Raw genomic sequence first — 20,023 nt, 5'->3', positions numbered from 1 at the left:
CACTAGGCCCAGCCTTTCAGCCGGTGATCCGCCACACACACTGTTCAGGGGAAGCCGGCAATAGTAAAGTTGCTTATTAAAGCTGACACGAACCCCCACGAGACACAGGAGACCTGAAACTCGAAGAAAGTACCCTCCCCCCAATCCCGCACCCAGCCAGACTACCGTTGTATCAATGACGCCTGTTTCAAAATCAAGAGACTGAATTTTGCCACTTTGGAAAATGTTGACACAGTGCTAATATTTTTAGCGGGCAGCGGCGTTACGGCTATCTAGCGTGCCGTGTCCATAACTGCACTGAGCTACAGCAAGGGGATACAAATCTGAATACAAAGACAGGTCACTCTGCATGACATAACCTCAACTACACTGCACTTTTCACCCAAAAATGTCTTTTCTGTGCGAAGGCCGACGGGCTGGGAGGCTGCAGGCAGCACTTAGGCTAAATATATAATATGTCATTAGGGCTGGAGCGTGATGGTCAGGGAAAGCAGCCGTCCTTCTCCATTAATGCCAAACATGGACCAAATGAGGACAAATCACCTGTGCGAGGAGCACACTGCCTTCCTTTCTCCCAGGACTGGGACACATTTACTTTCAGGCATCTCGGCCATTTACAAATTGGACAAGGTTATACGAATCCACGAAGACGCTTGCAGAATTTCCGCAAAATGAATCGCGTTTTTTCCTCTGACTATTCATTTTGCCCTCCGCGGGACGGATGGCGAAAATACCTCGTGTTTTTTAGACTTCGTAAGGTTTTAGTTCAAACACATTCCAAGGCCTGCAGATCCAGCCTAAATTTACATGCATTTCCCTCTGAGTATGAAAAATATACGCTGGCATTTGTAAATATGAACACCTCCATGGTGTCCTTCCTATAACCCACCACAGGGGGCGCAGGTTTCAGAGAATATATGTGTAACTGATAGTCGACCGCGGCCGTTTCATGGCCAGCTCCCCTGCTGGGTGCACAGAAAGTAGGGAAACCTTCTGAAACCCACAAAAACAAGCAGGTCTGTTTGAGTATGGCGTGACTTCACACAAAAGTCTTGTTTGAACAGCTCTCCTTTACTGTTGTTTTTCACGGACCTCCGCAGCATTCATTGGATCATCATAACCGGAATGTCTAAGCGCACTCACGCCCCCCCGGCAGCCGCTAATGTGTGCCTGGGGTCACCGCTGCCAGGATGCCGTTTGATCCTAATTTGCCCAGGTGGCAGAGGGCAGCTTCCTTGCGCTTTATTCTGTTTGATGGTATCTGAATTCCACGCGCGCTGTAGGACTGTATTTGCATTTAGCTTGCTGTGCTGTTTAAATGGTGCCTGCTTCCCCTGCGGCTGAAGCCTGGAGGGAATAGCGGTAATATTGAATCCCGGCCGTGGGTTCAAGGTCGTGGACAGGACGCCCTTTTGGCCCCATCGCTATGACTACGCACATTTTTAGTAATACATAATTTGGGATGAATCTCAGTCATTGTACAACTGAGCGAGGGATGGAGAGGTAGTGGGTAGCAGCAGGAATCATCCCTGTCAGTGAAATTTCCCTGGAGACCACAATGTCTGAGTAATGGCCGTGTTCAACAATAAACAATGAGATTACAAGGGTTATCTCTGCGATCTGACCTGGGGCCCTGGTCGTTTCCTCTCTGAGCGCGTTAAACGTTTTTGCTCCAAGAATTTCAGGGCTTTGGCAAATTGGATGACACTCAGGCGGGACGTCAGGTGTGACCCATGGCGGACGTCTCAGCTGCTGGACTCGGCGCGTTGAAGGCACACTGCTTCATCAGCTGCCACCTTATTGATAGTATTAATTAGCATCAATTAGTTCCTTAGCACTGGTTTGTTCCAGAGTTGCTTATCGCTCAGTTTTACACCTTAGTGATTTACTGAAGCGAGTCCAATTAGGAGCCGGTGTGCTGACAGGAGTGCAGCTGCCAATTGCCCCACTGAGGTCACTCGCAGCCCCCAAACATGGCCACCACCTGCCCTTTTTAGGAGAGCCAGGGTGGCTGAAGAGCTTGCATGAGGTGGGCTTGCAAAAACCATAAGAAAAACATTTTATGGGAAAAAAAAAATCCCGGCGTCTTTAGGGTTACAGCTGATTCATAAATGCGCTGGATTAGCTCCTGTCCTTGACTAATTGCTTAACGGAGTCTTTAATTGCCCCTAATTGGCCGGAATAGGAATCTGTTCCAGACGCTTAAGCGATTAATGTCATAAAACATTTATGATTATGTGTGATGTAACAGGACATTCAGTGCTGCTGGTCTTCACTCTATATTTAGAAATTTAAGGAATGTGGGAAAATCTGGAATAGCTATTGTGACTGAATGGAAGATGCCCGGTCTATGCCGGAGCCCGTGCACACCACACTGCCCTTCTCCATGGCACTGGCGTTACTGGATTCCTCATTACGCACGGCGCCCAGTCTAAAAGCAGCAGTGATTTTAGCACTACCTGCAAAGAACTAGCCTGGGCTTGGCTTCTGAGTTTCCATGGCGACAGATGACTAGCGCTACCGTCAATGATGAGCAGCAAAATGTCTCAAGTAATAAAACCCAGCTGACACCACTTAGATTTTTGTGCGTATTAAGCTTTTCAGAGGGGCAGCTGGGTTGTTTCAGCGTGGAGTAGTGCTGTGGTTCTTTCGGTTAATATGGTTGTTTGGGTTAATATTTGCTTACTGGTAGTCAGAGAGCATCCTCCCTGTTTACAGTGCGGCATGCTATCTGTCAACCTGCACTGCCCCCCTCCTTTGGATCCAGATATGAAGACCAGCAACCTCTCCAAAGCCGCTCCCAGCACCCTTTGCTCCGTGTGCCATTAAGCCCTCGTGTCGCGTACTGATTCCCCAACGTACTGCCTCTGTAAGGCGCTTATATCCAATAAGAGTACGTCTGTCATCCAAGAATTTAGCACTGGGTAATTTCACATTGTGTCCACTGCACTACACTGGACTGGTCCTGACCATATATCAGAGTGCAGTGATTCTGCCTTGACCGTATATCAGAGTGCAGTGATTCTGCCTTGACCGTATATCAGAGTGCAGTGATTCTGCCTTGACCGCATATCAGAGTGCAGTGATTCTGCCTTGACCGCATATCAGAGTGCAGTGATTCTGCCTTGACCGTATATGAGAGTGCAGTGATTCTGCCTTGACCGTATATCAGAGTGCAGTGATTCTGCCTTGACTGTATATCAGAGTGCAGTAATTCTGCCTTGACTGTATATCAGAGTGCAGTGATTCTGCCTTGACTGTATATCAGAGTGCAGTAATTCTGCCTTGACTGTATATCAGAGTGCAGTGATTCTGCCTTGACTGTATATCAGAGTGCAGTGATTCTGCCTTGACTGTATATCAGAGTGCAGTGATTCTGCCTTGACTGTATATCAGAGTGCAGTGATTCTGCCTTGACTGTATATCAGAGTGCAGTGATTCTGCCTTGACTGTATATCAGAGTGCAGTGATTCTGCCTTGACTGTATATCAGAGTGCAGTAATTCTGCCTTGACTGTATATCAGAGTGCAGTGATTCTGCCTTGACTGTATATCAGAGTGCAGTAATTCTGCCTTGACTGTATATCAGAGTGCAGTGATTCTGCCATGACTGTATATGAGAGTGCAGTGATTCTGCCTTGACTGTATATCAGAGTGCAGTGATTCTGCCTTGACTGTATATCAGAGTGCAGTAATTCTGCCTTGACTGTATATCAGAGTGCAGTGATTCTGCCTTGACCGTATATGAGAGTGCAGTGATTCTGCCTTGACCGTATATGAGAGTGCAGTGATTCTGCCTTGACCGTATATGAGAGTGCAGTGATTCTGCCTTGACCGTATATGAGAGTGCAGTGATTCTGCCTTGACTGTATATCAGAGTGCAGTGATTCTGCCTTGACTGTATATCAGAGTGCAGTGATTCTGCCTTGACTGTATATCAGAGTGCAGTGATTCTGCCTTGACTGTATATCAGAGTGCAGTGATTCTGCCTTGACTGTATATCAGAGTGCAGTGATTCTGCCTTGACTGTATATCAGAGTGCAGTAATTCTGCCTTGACTGTATATGAGAGTGCAGTGATTCTGCCTTGACTGTATATCAGAGTGCAGTGATTCTGCCTTGACTGTATATCAGAGTGCAGTAATTCTGCCTTGACTGTATATCAGAGTGCAGTGATTCTGCCTTGACCGTATATCAGAGTGCAGTGATTCTGCCTTGACCGTATATGAGAGTGCAGTGATTCTGCCTTGACCGTATATGAGAGTGCAGTGATTCTGCCTTGACCGTATATGAGAGTGCAGTGATTCTGCCTTGACTGTATATCAGAGTGCAGTGATTCTGCCTTGACCGTATATCAGAGTGCAGTGATTCTGCCTTGACCGCATATCAGAGTGCAGTGATTCTGCCTTGACCGCATATCAGAGTGCAGTGATTCTGCCTTGACCGTATATCAGAGTGCAGTGATTCTGCCTTGACCGTATATCAGAGTGCAGTAATTCTGCCTTGACTGTATATCAGAGTGCAGTGATTCTGCCTTGACTGTATATCAGAGTGCAGTAATTCTGCCTTGACTGTATATCAGAGTGCAGTGATTCTGCCTTGACTGTATATCAGAGTGCAGTGATTCTGCCTTGACTGTATATCAGAGTGCAGTGATTCTGCCTTGACTGTATATCAGAGTGCAGTAATTCTGCCTTGACTGTATATCAGAGTGCAGTGATTCTGCCTTGACTGTATATCAGAGTGCAGTGATTCTGCCTTGACTGTATATCAGAGTGCAGTGATTCTGCCTTGACTGTATATCAGAGTGCAGTGATTCTGCCTTGACTGTATATCAGAGTGCAGTGATTCTGCCTTGACTGTATATGAGAGTGCAGTGATTCTGCCTTGACTGTATATCAGAGTGCAGTGATTCTGCCTTGACTGTATATGAGAGTGCAGTGATTCTGCCTTGACTGTATATCAGAGTGCAGTAATTCTGCCTTGACTGTATATCAGAGTGCAGTGATTCTGCCTTGACTGTATATCAGAGTGCAGTGATTCTGCCTTGACCGTATATGAGAGTGCAGTGATTCTGCCTTGACCGTATATGAGAGTGCAGTGATTCTGCCTTGACTGTATATGAGAGTGCAGTGATTCTGCCTTGACTGTATATGAGAGTGCAGTGATTCTGCCTTGACTGTATATCAGAGTGCAGTGATTCTGCCTTGACTGTATATCAGAGTGCAGTGATTCTGCCTTGACCGCATATCAGAGTGCAGTGATTCTGCCTTGACCGCATATCAGAGTGCAGTGATTCTGCCTTGACTGTATATCAGAGTGCAGTGATTCTGCCTTGACTGTATATCAGAGTGCAGTAATTCTGCCTTGACTGTATATCAGAGTGCAGTGATTCTGCCTTGACTGTATATCAGAGTGCAGTGATTCTGCCTTGACTGTATATCAGAGTGCAGTGATTCTGCCTTGACTGTATATCAGAGTGCGCTGTTTCTCTGTCTTTCTCTCACACTGAGTCGCTGCGGCTCCAAGCTGATTCCCGCTTCTTTCCATCCAGGGAAGCTCAGCCTTTTTCCCCAGTTTGCAAAGTCTCCCTTCACTAAACCGCACTTGGAACAAAGCCACCCGTCTCATAAAAAAGGGAGAGAAATAGTTTCTATTGGCAGCGAGGTCATGTGCAGCGGTGGCGCAGTTATTAGGGAAAGGGACGGCCTCCGTTCAAAGCGGCGCCTTGCTGGACTCCCTTTATCCGCTCGCCGTTCAGAGGGGATTACGTTACTCAGGAGCCGCGCTTATTCTGTTCCCTTTGAGTCCAGGTCTGTGAACTATTCTAATTTGGATGGCTGGGGGGGTGGGGGGTGGCGTCAAAAGCTCTGAGGACAGCGATGGAATGTGACAATGCTAATTACTGCGTGCAGGGCCATGAAAAAGCCCCTCCCCCCCTTCCTTCCCCCCCCACCCGATAAAAGGCCCATTCTGTGTCTGCTCACACTTGTCCGATACAGTCACGGTGCAAATCGCGCTTGCTTTCGGCTCATGGGCCGAGGATACGAGAATTTCTGCCACTCTGCCTCCCTCCCTGAGAGCAGAGGCCTTCAATGGGGTCGTGCTCTCAAAGTAAGTCCCCGCATTTACAGTCCCCCGTCTACAAATCTCCGGGGAATGGCAGCGTGCTTCTCTGAGCCGGGGGTCCATTTCAACAGAATAACGTCTGGTATGCAGCCGACCGGAGGGTTCTGATCCATGGAGAGTCCATATAATGTGGCACGGGGGGGGGCGCCTCCGAACTGTAAAATAATCCTTAATTCAGGTGTGAAGGATGTCTTACGTTTATCTCTGCTGATCCCGTGGATCCACCAAGAATGTTCAATATAACAATGAATCCCGAGACATGGACTCTGCAGGCTGAAACAGGCCTCAGTTCTGGCAGTGGATTTTATCGGCTACCGGGAGAATTTATACCTGAGGATGACGTGAAAGGGGCCGTTGGGGGGGGGGATATGTGTATGTGGGGCAGCCTTAGAGGTGTTGGTTTGGAGGAAGACGCTCGCAGCAGCAGGCGGAACTGGGTCATTCATCAGCGCCATTCATCGTGGACGTGGCGTTTAAAAACATAACTAGGTAAACTGAGTTCACTCTTTCTCTGATCACTCGCTCTTCCCTGAGCTGAGTGATCACTCTTTCTCTTATCACTCGATCTCCCCTGAGCTGAGTGATCACTCTCTCTGATCACTCGCTCTTCCCTGAGCTGAGTGATCACTCTTTCTCTTATCACTCGATCTCCCCTGAGCTGAGTGATCACTCTTTCTCTTATCACTCGATCTCCCCTGAGCTGAGTGATCACTCTTTCTCTGATCACTCGCTCTTCCCTGAGCTGAGTGATCACTCTTTCTCTGATCACTCGATCTCCCCTGAGCTGAATGATCACTCTCTCTCCCAAACTGAGCGATCATGCTTTATCTCCTAAGCTGAGTGAACTCTCTCTCCCCTCCCTCCCCCATACTGCATAGCACCTGTTGAAGGATGAGGCCCTGTGCCTGTACAGTACATTATACACACCCACCCACTTGAGCTACCATAGGAAATACCCGTCTGGCAAACGGACCCCATCGCATCACAGCCAGGCTGGGAGGTACCCTAGCTGAAGGCTGACTGATAGTTAGTAAGATATTTTGGGTTTCTTGGCCGATTCTCTATCCAGGGGAGCCCCCACTTTCTACCAATGACCACAGCTGAACCGAGGAACTGTACCAACTGGTTTAGTGCTTCGCTTATGGGGAACCAGGACAGAGCTTAAGCAGCCGCTCCCAGCTTCCCCCACTAATTCTCCTACGTGTCTCTGAGTAACTGGTCATGCTCAGGCCCGCTTATGACTCTCCCTTCCCCAAAGGCTCCCTGTGTCCCCCCACATGTCAGGGGGACAGTCTGCCTCTGACACAGCGTGTTAGCAGGAAGCAGGGATCGGCGGCCCAATGTTGAGACGATGAGGCGCGGCCAGGATGACATCGCAGGCTATGGGGATGGCGGGGGGTGGCTACAGAGCCAAGAATAACTGTGACAGGACACCATTTCCAACCACATGTGCTGCCTTTTGTTGATGCTTCTGTTTATTTTATCAAAACGGGACTGCAAAGCCCTGACACACCAAAGCGAGCACGTCTGTGTGTGAGCGCCAGCACACACAGGGATTTAGAGAGCCATCTGCACACCAAGCGGCCGGGGGCTCCTGTGCTTGGTGATTTATCTCAGAGCCGCCTTGCAGCAGCACCGCCACTTTCGCCGGCTTCCCAGGTAATTGATTACTCATTGGCTGTAAATGATATCATGCATAATCCAGTCACTGCCGGGTAATTAACTGTTTTCTTAATGAATATTCGCTGCAAAGGCGTCTTCACGCCCTCCGCAGGTTGATAATTGGACTTCACATCATGGAGGGCCGTCATTATCGCCTCAGTGCTATCTGGGGAATCGTTATTTTGGGGCCTGTCAGTCAACGGCATGCTGATTTCGTCGGCGCCCGCATCCCGCCGGATCCCACTCTCCACAGCTCGATATCATCCCGCAGGGAACGCGTGACGAGCGGTGGGGGGAGGGGGGCGATCGGATGTCAGACCCCGAACATCTGCACTGACGCGAGCATCGATCCCTGTAATGATTCACATTAATCATATCTTCTGCTAAAGGACTTTCCTCTGAAAGAGGAGAGGATCGATCCCCCCCCGCCCCCCGGCCATCCCGGGGCTGTGACGATGATATGATAACCCTAATCAGGCCCCATCGTATCGTCTTCCAGACTTGAGACTTTAGCCTTTTTCCCTGCTAAAACTGGGAGAGGTTGGCACAGACTGGAATGGAGGCCCCACCCAGCACCACTGACAGGGAACGTCTGTTACCTTCTGCAGACTCACAGATTGCCTGACTGCCTGACGTTTATACAGAATTTGTGCAGTGCAGAGATCCCAATAGTCAAGCAGAAATAGAACACCATCTGCTAAAAGTCGCTCTTTAAAATTATTAATATGCCTGAACATACTTGAAAATATTAATAAATACCTAATATGTAGTGAGTCTACAATATATAGTGTGCATGATATATAGTCCTGCGATGGGTTGGCGCCCCAACCTGCCTTGTGCCCTTAAAAAAGAATCTTAAAATTACCAAGCCATGTACAACATTACAAATATATATAAAAAATCCAAAAGACATGAGATTAAATACATTTAAAAAACCATCAACTCACACACTGTAAGTACTTTCAAGCAGGATTGATCTACTCCAGGATTTTTTCTTCTCTATATCAATGTTGTTCCCACAAAAAGACTTAGAAAATGAATCACTCCCCAGCAGGGACACCGTACGGTCTAGCAGCATGGCCCCCGGGGACTGACCGAGGAGAGGGGTGGGGGGGTCTCCCTTTTAGGCCCCCTGATAAACGCACTGATTGGCCTAGTAAATGACTTTGTTTAAGCTTCTATGGACTTGCAGAGGAGGGCTGGGCGCGGTGGGACTGTGGCTACGCCTCATATTAATCATTTAACCTCCAAACTCATTGCCCTGCTCTGTGTGACAGTGATGCGTCCTGCTCACATCATTCTGGACCCCTCCCTCTCCACCCCCCCTGCAACAGCTTTACAGAGGGTTTGGGTCATCTTGCCTCCAGCTGCTGAACTTAGTGCCCCGAGGCAATAAATTACAGCTAAAGTTTGGGGAGTGTTTTGAGAGCGTTCCAACAACGTTTGCGGTGACGCGTCCAACACCAAACGCATCATGAGGAGAACAACCTCCTCCCTCTGGAGCCCAAATTAGTTTTTGTTTTCATTTTATTTTTCATGCTACTTTGGCAGAATGACAACTTGGTCTTTCAGAAGGGCTAATGTGGAAAACGATTTCTGTAAATAATGTATTTCTGCTTATAAAACAAGAAGCAAATTCTGTCATTGATGAAGTTGTATAAAACAATGTGCTGCCCGAGGCTTTGAGCCAGCAACGTCAACCTGAACTGAAGCACAAACTTATAGATGTCTGTTATAAACATGAGCGAGGTGTTTATCTGAATCCACTGTAGGTGTGGGGATGTTTACAGCACCAAACCTAGAGGAACCACCCGGAAATAAAGCGTATCGTGTCAGATATGGGTCACTGTGTGAATTACTGGACACCTGTGTCGCCTGCATGTTGGAGCGCTGTGGTTCCTGCCCTTGAAGCTGCCCCATCCCACCACGACACCCCCCACGGACTAGCGACCAAAATAATTTCCCTTTTGATAAGGTGAGAAATCTAATCAGCGCAATGCTAAACCCACAAAATTACCCTCGTCTCTCCGAACGACATCCAGCAGAATTATTCGCCCCCTGATGTGAGGTCCCACCTTACACCTCTGCCAGCAGGGACACAGTGGGGACCCCCTGACAAGCTGAAGGGTGTTACCGCTCCCCCCCATTCCCCAACACAGTTTTCTTCCAGTGAAGTATGAGCTCAAAGGGTACAAACCTCCAGAGTCCCCCGAGAAAAGTGTAATCTAGAACATTCTTACAGTGCGAGCAGGTACCTATGTCACACCAGGGAGACCAGGTTACCGCGTCTAAGCCAGCATGGTCACATGACGCACAGGTTCCTCTCTGACCATATGTGGGGTGGTGTAGGTGGAGCCGGGAGGAGCGGGCTGGGGCCGGCTGACTTTGTACTGGCTGGCGGGATGCTGCTGTCATCTCAACCTGCCACCCAAAACCAGTGCTCTCTGGAGGGATCTTGGCAGTGTGAGATCAGAGGCCCCACCTCAGATCTGTGGATCAGAATCCGCAGCAATAAATGCAACCGCAACATGTGTCTATGGCGCAGAGGTGGCAGGTGCAGAACGGGCTGGAGATGCAGAGCGCGACGAATCTGCTCATCACACAAAGCGGACGGGTCGTGTGCCATTTAGATCCCCAAGGGTGCGTCTATAAAGTTCAGACATGCTATCGGACGGAGGCACCATTTTCCCTAGAGTTACACAAACCCTGCCTCCCAGTTTTATCTCGTGTCTGTTTAAGTCTTGCCTGCACGGACAGACTTGTTAATTCAGCCAAGCGAAACGTCAAGCAAATGGTGCCCTGAGGTCAAGTCTGCCGCGCAGCTAGTTAGCCCCCCCGAACAGTGGGTAGCGATGTGCTCATCTGCACATCCCAGACCGCGCGCGTGCTGAGCGCGGACGCAAGCCCATGGCGCGGTGCGGTATTGCAGGGGGCGGCCTGGTGCAGTGGCACTGCTGGCCGCCACGTAGCGTGAAATTGGTGTGGGACGCCGCCGTTTGGAGTTAAGCAAGCGCAGCTGGGGAGCCGACGGCCGCCATTGCTGGCAAAGAGGCCAAAAGAAACAGCCTGCCGGAAACCAGAAGCAGAAGCGAGCTGCACTGCTGAGAGAGGGCCAGGCGTCACGTGCTCCCCCGCAGCTGGGTGACGGCCCCCTGCCTCCTTGCTGGGCATCGCATTACATGCCAGCGTCCCGCATGGGCTGACTGGCAGCCCCGCCCACCCCGCCTCTCACGCTCATACCCCCCCCCACCTGGCTCTGACACTTAATGGAGCACAGTGCCATTGATCAGCGCAGTGATCATGCTGCATTATTCACCCGGGCCTCCTGTCATCCTGTCAGTCTCTGCGGGGTCCCTGTTGGTTATGTGATGCACACAGAAACATGCATCCTGTGAATGGATATCTCACTGCTCACACAGCTGTGCCCCCCCCCCCCGCCGCCACCCCCGCATGCCCAGAGACCCCCGGTGCAGCTTGTGATGCTCCACATCTTACACACACAGCATTCACAAAGAGCACGAAGGAAGCTTTCCATTCTGGCTAATTAAACATCCCAGGGACTATGCCCACCCCCCCGAACTCGCCACAGGCACCGAGCAGAGGCTCGTTTATGGAGATGACGGAGGCAGGCCTGGAGGGGGGCCAGCCCTGACTGCAGTGAGAGGCCACATCTGTTCCATGTCCGCTAAGGATGCAGAAGTGAGATGTATTAAAGCCCCTCTCTGGAAGCTTGGTTTAATAAGGAAGACATTTAATAAATATCTCCCCCCCCCCTCCAAGTATTCAGCAAACTGTGCCACTTTTATTTTGTCTGTTCTGCGGCCGCCCCCCTCGCCCCCCTCGCCCCCCTCGCCCCCTCGCCCCCTCGCCCCCCTCGCCCCCTCGCCCCTCCGCCCTCCTCGCCCCCCTCGCCCCCCTCGCCCCCCTCGCCCCCTCGCCCCCCTCGCCCCCCTCGCCCCCTCGCCCTCCTCGCCCCCTCGCCCCCCTCGCCCCCTCGCCCTCCTCGCCCCCTCGCCCTCCTCGCCCCCTCGCCCCCCTCGCCATTAGAGACAGCCCACAAAGGATGCTTTGACGCATCCCCGATTCGATGGGAAAATTGCCATTTCATGCCAGCCCAGAAGCTAGATTTGGAATGGGGGGGGGGGTCGGGGGGGGGGGGGGGGAACGTCAACAGTTTGTTGGGCGGTTACAGGCTGAAGGATCAACTGTAAACCTTAAATGCGAGGCAGCCGCTTTCACCTCCTGCCCTGCCAGGGGATCAGAGGCTATAAATATTTTCCAGAAAGACGCATAATTTGTGACAATCCTGAGTAATCCTCGACTTCCCCACCACATGCAAAACGGGCTCATTTCAGATTTGTTGACCACAGCACCAAACTAGCATAATTATAGAGGTTTATATGAGAATCCAACAATCACAAGTGGAAGACTCCAAACCCGCACAGACGCTCGGCGTTTGTCCACACTCCCAAAAACCTCCGACTCCCGAGGACCCACAGCCCCAGGGCCTGACAAACGCGGGACACTCGCTTGGTTTTTCCTGAACACCGATCCAACATTAATTCTAGATGGGAACGTGTTGCGCTCAACCGACCATGGTACCATGGTGGTTTTAATTAAATTGTAACGGACCAGCAGACTCAGGCCGCAACAGACGGCATGCTGCTCCCTATGCCCCCCCCCCCGCCCCCGCAGGCATGATGAATTTATGCTGAAATGCACCAAAACGGCATGCATTTCAGGCGAAGGTCAGCAGCTCGGCGACTGTCTCTTACCGCACTGGAGGCTACGAGCAAGTCGGCTCGCTGTGACTGACTGACGCTTTATTGACTTTGTGCATTTTGAAATATTTCCTCTGAGGCTGACAGTGAACATACCAGTGACAAACGCACCCGAGGTTATCAGGGATTCGCTGGGGCACAGCTGACCCCTCGCTGCTCCCTGCCAGAATTACTGCGATTATGAGGTCGGCATGCTCGTGATGGGAGAGCGTTCCCGGGTCCGCGGGTCGCAGGGCGAGCTCATCTGCGACCCCCCCCAGTTATGGCGTGATGGCCTGGCTCAACCCTCTCGCCACAATCCCCGGAGATATAAAGCATGAGCAGTATATTAATCACAGGCAATTCATCTGACAGAACAAACAGGGGGGGGGGAGTGGAGGGTAAATATATGCAATTTGGGTGGGGGGAGTTTCCTTTTTCTCAGTCCAAGAAAAAAAAAACATAAATAGTTCAGAAAGTTGCTGTCATTAAGGCCGATTCAATCTGACCACACAGCAGTTCCCCCCCCCCCCCCCCCCCCCCCCACAGGCCATATGTCCTTCATTCAAACGCCGGGCCCCGCCCAGTACTCCACGTTAACGCGTTAACTAACACAGAGGCTCGCATTTTTAATAGAATAATAACAGAAATAATAATTACAAATGTTTAAAAAGCAGCGTGCTTCACTATGCCAGCCCCCCGTAGTGAATCATGCCCAATATTCGTTTTTTAATATTTTATACATTGAAATTTAATTTATATTTTAAAGCTAATCTGTGTGCAAGTGGAACAGCTGATCCAAGCCATTTCACTGGTCTCACTTCCCACGCTCTGGGTGATTCTAAGCGGAAGCTGCTCCGTTCCGGACCTCCTGAGGCACGGCGTTCGCACGAGGGGGGGGGGGGGGGGCACGTGCATATGCACAGCGTGACCGTTTCCCAGGCGAATCCCCCCTACACGCAAACATCCCCGGGCTCGACGCGAAAGCCCCTTTACAAACACAGTAACGTCACCACGCACTTCCTGATGTGTTTACTCGCTCCCAGGCTGACGTCATACACAAATAACCTGCGTCTTAAAAAGTAAAACCCCATTTAAGGAATGAAAGAATTCAATTTCACAGAAAGGGCCAGAAAATTCAGATTGTTTAACTGCACTGACTTTAAGCGATACATGTTAATTACATACAGAAGTAAGCCTGAGGTCCCTGACAAAACAGCATAATTGTGTTTGTCCTTTACAAATGAAATTACCCAAAAAAAGGTGGGGGGGGAGGGGGTAATTATCTGTGTCAGTAAAACAGAACAGTGGGCTGACTGAGACTTTTTTTGTCATAGCCTCAAGTTCTTAACCCCACCCTGAGCCATCAACCCGATCCGACACAAACCCCCCCCATCAGGACCTGCCACCAGCCCCCTGTCAGCGGCCTACAGGCACATGAATCTAACAGGATGCCTGCATCTGTTAAATAGTGAAAATAAAACAGAGTGACGTGGGGTGAAGGACATCCTCGCAGGCCGGGCAAAGACGGCGATCTCCTCCCGTTGGAAAGGACAGAAGAATTCCCGCACTGTCGATTTAGCCGAGGGCAGTGGGGATTTCTCAAATTGCAAAGGGGGTTTAGGGTGGGATTCCACAGTGCTGGTTAGTGGATTAGGGAACTTAGTTGCTTTCACAGCCCTAAACAAACCCAGCTTGGAGCTGGTAGCACATCGGATACAGCAGAGAGGCCCTATCCCAAAGTTATAAGCAAAAGAAGATGTGAACAGCACAGCAATCTAATGGCCTACAGACTGTGTGAGAGTAAACGTCCGTCAAACGTTACAGGAGCATAATACACCGCACGGCTCGGAGACGGTGACCTCAGCTACGTCACAAAACTTAAAAATGATAACAGTTCAAGGTGAAGTATTTAGACAGGCGAGTGTTTCCTTCTGGGGGGCAGCAGTACGAGAATGACGGGCTGGTCTGGGGGGCGCTGTCTTGTGTCACAAGACATTTAAGCCCCGGGACTCTCCCACATTAACTGCAGCACTTAGGGAGGTACTTATCTTGTTACCTCTGCCTCGTAGAGAGAGAGAGGGGGAAACAGGATGAATGGCTTTGATACGACAGAGAGAGAATGGAAGAGAGCTGGACAGAGACCCCACCCCGAGGAGGTCTTTATATGGGTAGCGGCGCACTGCCGTGGGGCGTAACGCACACCAGGAAACCCCCTCCCATGAGTCACTGTCAAGCCTCTCCGTAAATCACATGCTTCACCTGCTTTACAGGCGTTTCCTGGTGATCGTGCTCATGTGGACATTCGCGGCACCTCTGTAAATGGTGATGGGACCTCACAGTGCCGTCCCCACACCCACTCCGTAACCTGCTAACGTCCCCCTCCCCCGTGATGGCATCTGAGCCCGGTATCGGCCTGCGTAATGCTGGGTCAGAGGAGTCCGGCCCGGATTCCGGAGCTGGAAGGCACGGTGTGGGCCGCACCTGGCTCTGCCACGTCCCCCTCCCTGCTGGTGCACCACTTCACCCACTTCATTAGGGAAAGATAAAAACCAAGGCAGGGTATCGCTGCCCTGCCCAGCCCTCCGGCCCCACCTGCAGCTGCACGAATGGCTTTTACCCTTGTTCCACGCGCACTAATTGGCCGGTAAATCCTTTTCTGGCCTGATGGTTTATTGCAATGCCGGCCCCCTGGATTTCCTGGAAGCGACTCACTGACCGGGCCGCATGCTGTCCCACAAGATTCCTGCGACCGACTCCCTCAAACAGAAGCCCCTAGTTATTCAGAATCTCGTCAAGCTTGCAGAGCACCCCTGCTAATATCCCCAGCGTAATGCTATTACCACCGCGAGGGGCAACAGCCGCCGCCGCCCCCCCCCACCCGCGGCCCCTGCTCTTCCCATCATCTATTCACGATTTATCAGATAATATCACAACGCTCACTGTTCACATTATCGCCATCATGGTCCAGGAGCTTGAAAAATAACCGTTAATCCTGGCAGTTTATAAAAAGCAAAGTCATACAATTCATAATTCATCGGCCATCATCGGCGTAAATGTGTATAAAAAGTGCCCCAGTCTCAGTGTGAAATTTTAATAATAAATAACAGTTGGTGCTGTTACCTAAGCCCTGATGATGTCATCACCCATGATGCAGTGGTTTATGGGGGGGAGGCTGATTACGTCACCCCCAGCATACACTGTCAGAGGACTCTCAGGCCAAATGACCATGTACCCCCCCCCCATCCTAAACCTGAATGGGCAGGGATGTGTGATAGCCTCAGTCTTTTATGCCTTCAGAGGGTTTACATAAAGATCTCCCCCGCATGTGAACAGCCCACCCCCAACACACCATGGGTAAACAGAATGGAGAAGATGGGGGAGGGGGGGGGTTTACTCACTGCCCACCCGCAGGTTGATCTGGTCGCGCCGCTCGCCGCCGGGGTCCTGGAAACAGCTGTAGAGGCCGCTGGTGCTCAGGTCCACCTGCTTGAGAATGAGCCGAGAGCCCTGCTCCACTCGTTGGGCCTTGACATCCGTGCCATTCACCTTCCAGGTGACGGAGGCGTCGGCCTCCAGTGTGCCGCACTGCATGGTCACGTCACTGCCCATGCGCTCATACTGCACTCGTGCACCTGGGGGAGGAAGGTCAGACATCCCTGACTGTAAGGCATTAAAAACACTACACATGCCTTCAATACATGAATCACCTTTAAACATGCAGTAATGCGCACAGGTTTAAGCAGTGAGAGAGAATGTTTAAATGATCTTCTTGTTAATGTAGAATGATGTGATTTGATGTTTGTGAAAGTGCGTCAGCTTGGCTGTGTTATACCCTCTCCGAAAGTCACCCCATAGGATTAGCAGCAAACATCCAATATAGATGTCCACATTAAAGACAGGTGGATATGCATTAAATCATCATCATCATATTAATAGTATTATTATTTAATAATAATAATTTAGAATACTAGTTTGGCTTGGGGCAGCGCAGTGGCACAGAAGTTTGTGTGTATGAATGGTGTGTTCATGTGCCCTGTGATAGGCTGGTTTCCTGCCTAGCGCCTTTAGCCTCTGGGTTAGGGTCCGGACCCCCGCGACTCTGAATAGGACAAGTAGGTACAGAAGACGGTTGGAAAGTTTGGGTTTGATGTGCAACAATGATCAGATGGTGTTGAGACTGAACTAGTCTTGAGAATTTTAATTCTGACCTGAGAAATGTAGCAAAGCAACTATGGAAAAACTAAATATTTGATTTTACTGATTCATTATTGGTGATCAATTCGTTTTTGAGAAAATGAGCTAACTAGAGGGAGCGGCATGGTGGTGCAGTGGTTACCACTGTTGCCTCACATCTCTGGGACCAGAGTTTGAGCCTCTGTGTCCCTGTGTGTGGAGTTTGCATGTTCTCCCCATGTCATCGTGGGGTTTCCTCCGGGTACTCCGGTTTCCCCCCACAGTCCAAAGACATGCTGAGGCTAATTGGAGTTGCTAAATTGCCCGTAGGTGTGCATGTGTGTGTGCGCTCTGCAATGGGCTCTGCAACCCCTGTCCTGGGTTGTTCCCCACCTCATGCCCGTAGCTTCTGGGACAGGCTCCGGACCCCCCGCGACCCAGAAGGATAAGCGGTTTGAAAAATGGATGGATGAACTACCTAGACATATGACACTATTCAGACATACAAAACTGTTTTCAAAATACTGCAAAGCAAACCAGAGATCCAGGAAAACAAACCCTAACATGGACCGTGGATATTTTGGGATGTTTGTGATTCTTGCAAAATGTTGTCTGATGTCCACTGTTCTGCATGCATGCTGCAGGACTTGTCATTGATCTGCTTGTTCGTAAGCACTGGCTGCTTTGTCAGGGAGTGAGTGAGTGAGAGAGAGGGAGGGGAGTGTACCAATTTGTTGATAGGGTCAATATGGTGTACTGTTGTAGACTAACGCAATGAACAATGGGGATTTTTAACTCAAACATTTTTTATTGCATAATGGCAAGTGAGTAATCGATCATAAAAAGGTGCCTAAATGCTGTTTTTTAATTAAAAAGGTGGCGTGTAAATGGTGTTTATGTACGTTTACAGTCCATTACACTCCTGCAATAGACACAGGTTTTTCTGACTCGACCACTAGCACACCTCACATAGCTAATCAATATCTCACTGACTTTTAAAACACAATCAATCAAATCAATCAATCAATTAATTAAATGAGCTGGTGGTGAGATTTAACGACTATGTGGAACGGTTGAGGTGCCCCTGAGGAGAGGTTTGGGAACTGAAGCGGCATTCTCTCAGCCATCCAGCGAGATATCAGTGACTTTTTGGAGAACAGAAGACATTGCTATTCCCGTTCCCCTTGTTCTTTATTGCGACACTCCTCATTTGCATATGTTCTAATGTTAGATTGCATTTTTTGTTCTAAGCACATATATTCTTACTACCCAGATAAATAGTTTTAACCATTGGACTGCCTAAGACATTTGCACAGTACTGCACAAGAGAGAAATGTATAGGTATATATGTGAACATGCATATCAAAAATCCATTTAATCGAACTGTGAATAAATCATCTCATGCTGATAGTCTGATTTATTTAAAGGCATTGAGAATTCATTTTACATATGCTACGAGCTGAGTTCTGGGACCAAATCTCAGATTGGCTTGTGATTTCAGAACAAACAGTTATTGTGTTCAGCAACAACAGAATGAACCAATGTACATCACAGAGAGCACGTGCTGGGTAAGCATGTCCCCGGTGGGGACGATGGCGTCAGACAAAATGTCTCTCAGCTGAGAAACACACCGGAACAGAAGTGGCCTGTAATTTGGGTATTTTGAAAATACTAAAAACAATTAAAATAAATATTTCTCACGGGAGCGTTCCAACAGAAAACTATTATGGCTTTTTTCCTACCAAACACAAATCGTACAAACACAGGAATTTCAAATACGCGTGAAATGTGCAGGGACTCATCCTGAAGAAACAAGAAACCTAAAGCTGTCTGCTGTCAGAGCACAACAAAGAGCTAGAAGTAAAGTGGCTTGGTGCTTTGAAGTTGGGGCAGAAAGACAAACAAAGGGATGGACAGACAAATAGGCAAGTAGACAGAAAGACAAACAGAAAGACAGACACAAACAGGCAAGTAGACAGACAAACAGGCAAGTAGACAGACAGACAAACAAAGGGATGGACAGACAAACAGGCAAGTAGACAGACAGACAAACAGAAAGACAGACAAATAGACAGACAGACAAACAGAAAGACAGACAAATAGACAGACAAACATAAAACAGCCAAAAAAGTTAACAGACACTGACAAAGACGGACCAACAAACAAGAACAAACTAATAGACAAACAAAAGCAGTGATAAACAAACAGACAAAGAAACAGTCAAACAATGTCCTGATGCCATAACTACCCGTTGCTTTGATATCAACATGACAAAATTAATATTTCTGCGCTTGTTTACAGAAATTCATGTTATTATGCAAGTGGTTCTCCAGCTCCAAAATGAACAAACAACAAAAAGGTTTAAAATAAAAACATATCCGTTACTGCATTTAGAAACTGCAGAAAGCCAGGCAGCGAGCGCAGACCTGTCTCCATTCACCGGAGTCTCAAACAAGGGCTGAATGCCTGAGACAGGAGAGCCAAGGCTCCATGCGCCGGCAGTGAGGGGCAGCATCCAGGGTTCCTCTGCTTTCAGCTTCCACACTAATACTTGAACTTAAGATCAGTTTTCTGCCATGTAGTGCATTTTACATTTAGTCATATGAAACATTTACTCAACTCAGTCAAATCAATAGTGCTTAGACATTTGGAAAAAGAACATTTTAAAAATAGCTAGTCCTGCTGCCAGTGCTTGCAAATTAAATTAAACTGTGTGCTGTTATTAATTTAAGAAGTGCTGTAAAATGGGTTTCGTATCTTGCAAACGCACAGACCGCTGCATGGTTTAAAAACAAGGATGTTTCAAACCCCAGCAGCCATTTGGGGAGAGTCCAGACTCTCGTGCTCTGTCTCCCCCGATCTGCTCTATGCCAGGATTGCGGCTGCAAGCACAAGCAAGAGCGGATGGGACCCAAGTCAGCACCTATTTATAGGCTGGCATCCAGAATCTTCTTCATATAAGGCGTTAAAAGCACGGCTCTGGTGTAATACAGCCAGAACAAAGAGCTCCTGCAAAATATTCTGCTAGGCCTATATAAATTGCCAAAAAATTAAATGCATGTAGGTAGGCTAACTCATGTCTCACATATTGACATTTGTGTCTAGCAGTAGGAAAACACTCTACCGTCCATCTTTAGTCTGAGGGAAATGTCAAAATCAGATCCAGCTGGATTTTTTTTACCATGTTTGTGCTATTTAATTAAAACTCGGTGAAGTTTTCCTTCTCCGGGTGCTTTGCTGAACGCAGACACGCAAGCAGCCCAAATGGGATTATCAGCATGGGGATTAGAAATTAAAC

General features: G+C 49.1%; 1 protein-coding gene across 2 annotated transcripts in view; it reads right to left on the bottom strand.

Annotated features, from left to right (window-relative positions):
* cntfr (ciliary neurotrophic factor receptor) overlaps window positions 1-20,023 on the bottom strand; it is a 109,213-nt gene that overhangs the window by 30,600 nt on the left and 58,590 nt on the right. For both annotated transcript variants that reach the window (XM_049021439.1, XM_049021440.1), the window contains exon 3: window positions 15,951-16,184. In XM_049021439.1, the coding sequence (XP_048877396.1) occupies window positions 15,951-16,184 (234 nt within the window). The remainder of the gene's footprint in view (window positions 1-15,950; window positions 16,185-20,023) is intronic.

This window comes from Brienomyrus brachyistius, chromosome 7 (assembly GCF_023856365.1).
Source record: "Brienomyrus brachyistius isolate T26 chromosome 7, BBRACH_0.4, whole genome shotgun sequence".
Classification (NCBI taxonomy): Eukaryota; Metazoa; Chordata; class Actinopteri; order Osteoglossiformes; family Mormyridae; genus Brienomyrus; species Brienomyrus brachyistius.
Note: the sequence above shows the minus strand (reverse complement) of the source record. Positions and strands in the feature narration are given on the sequence as shown.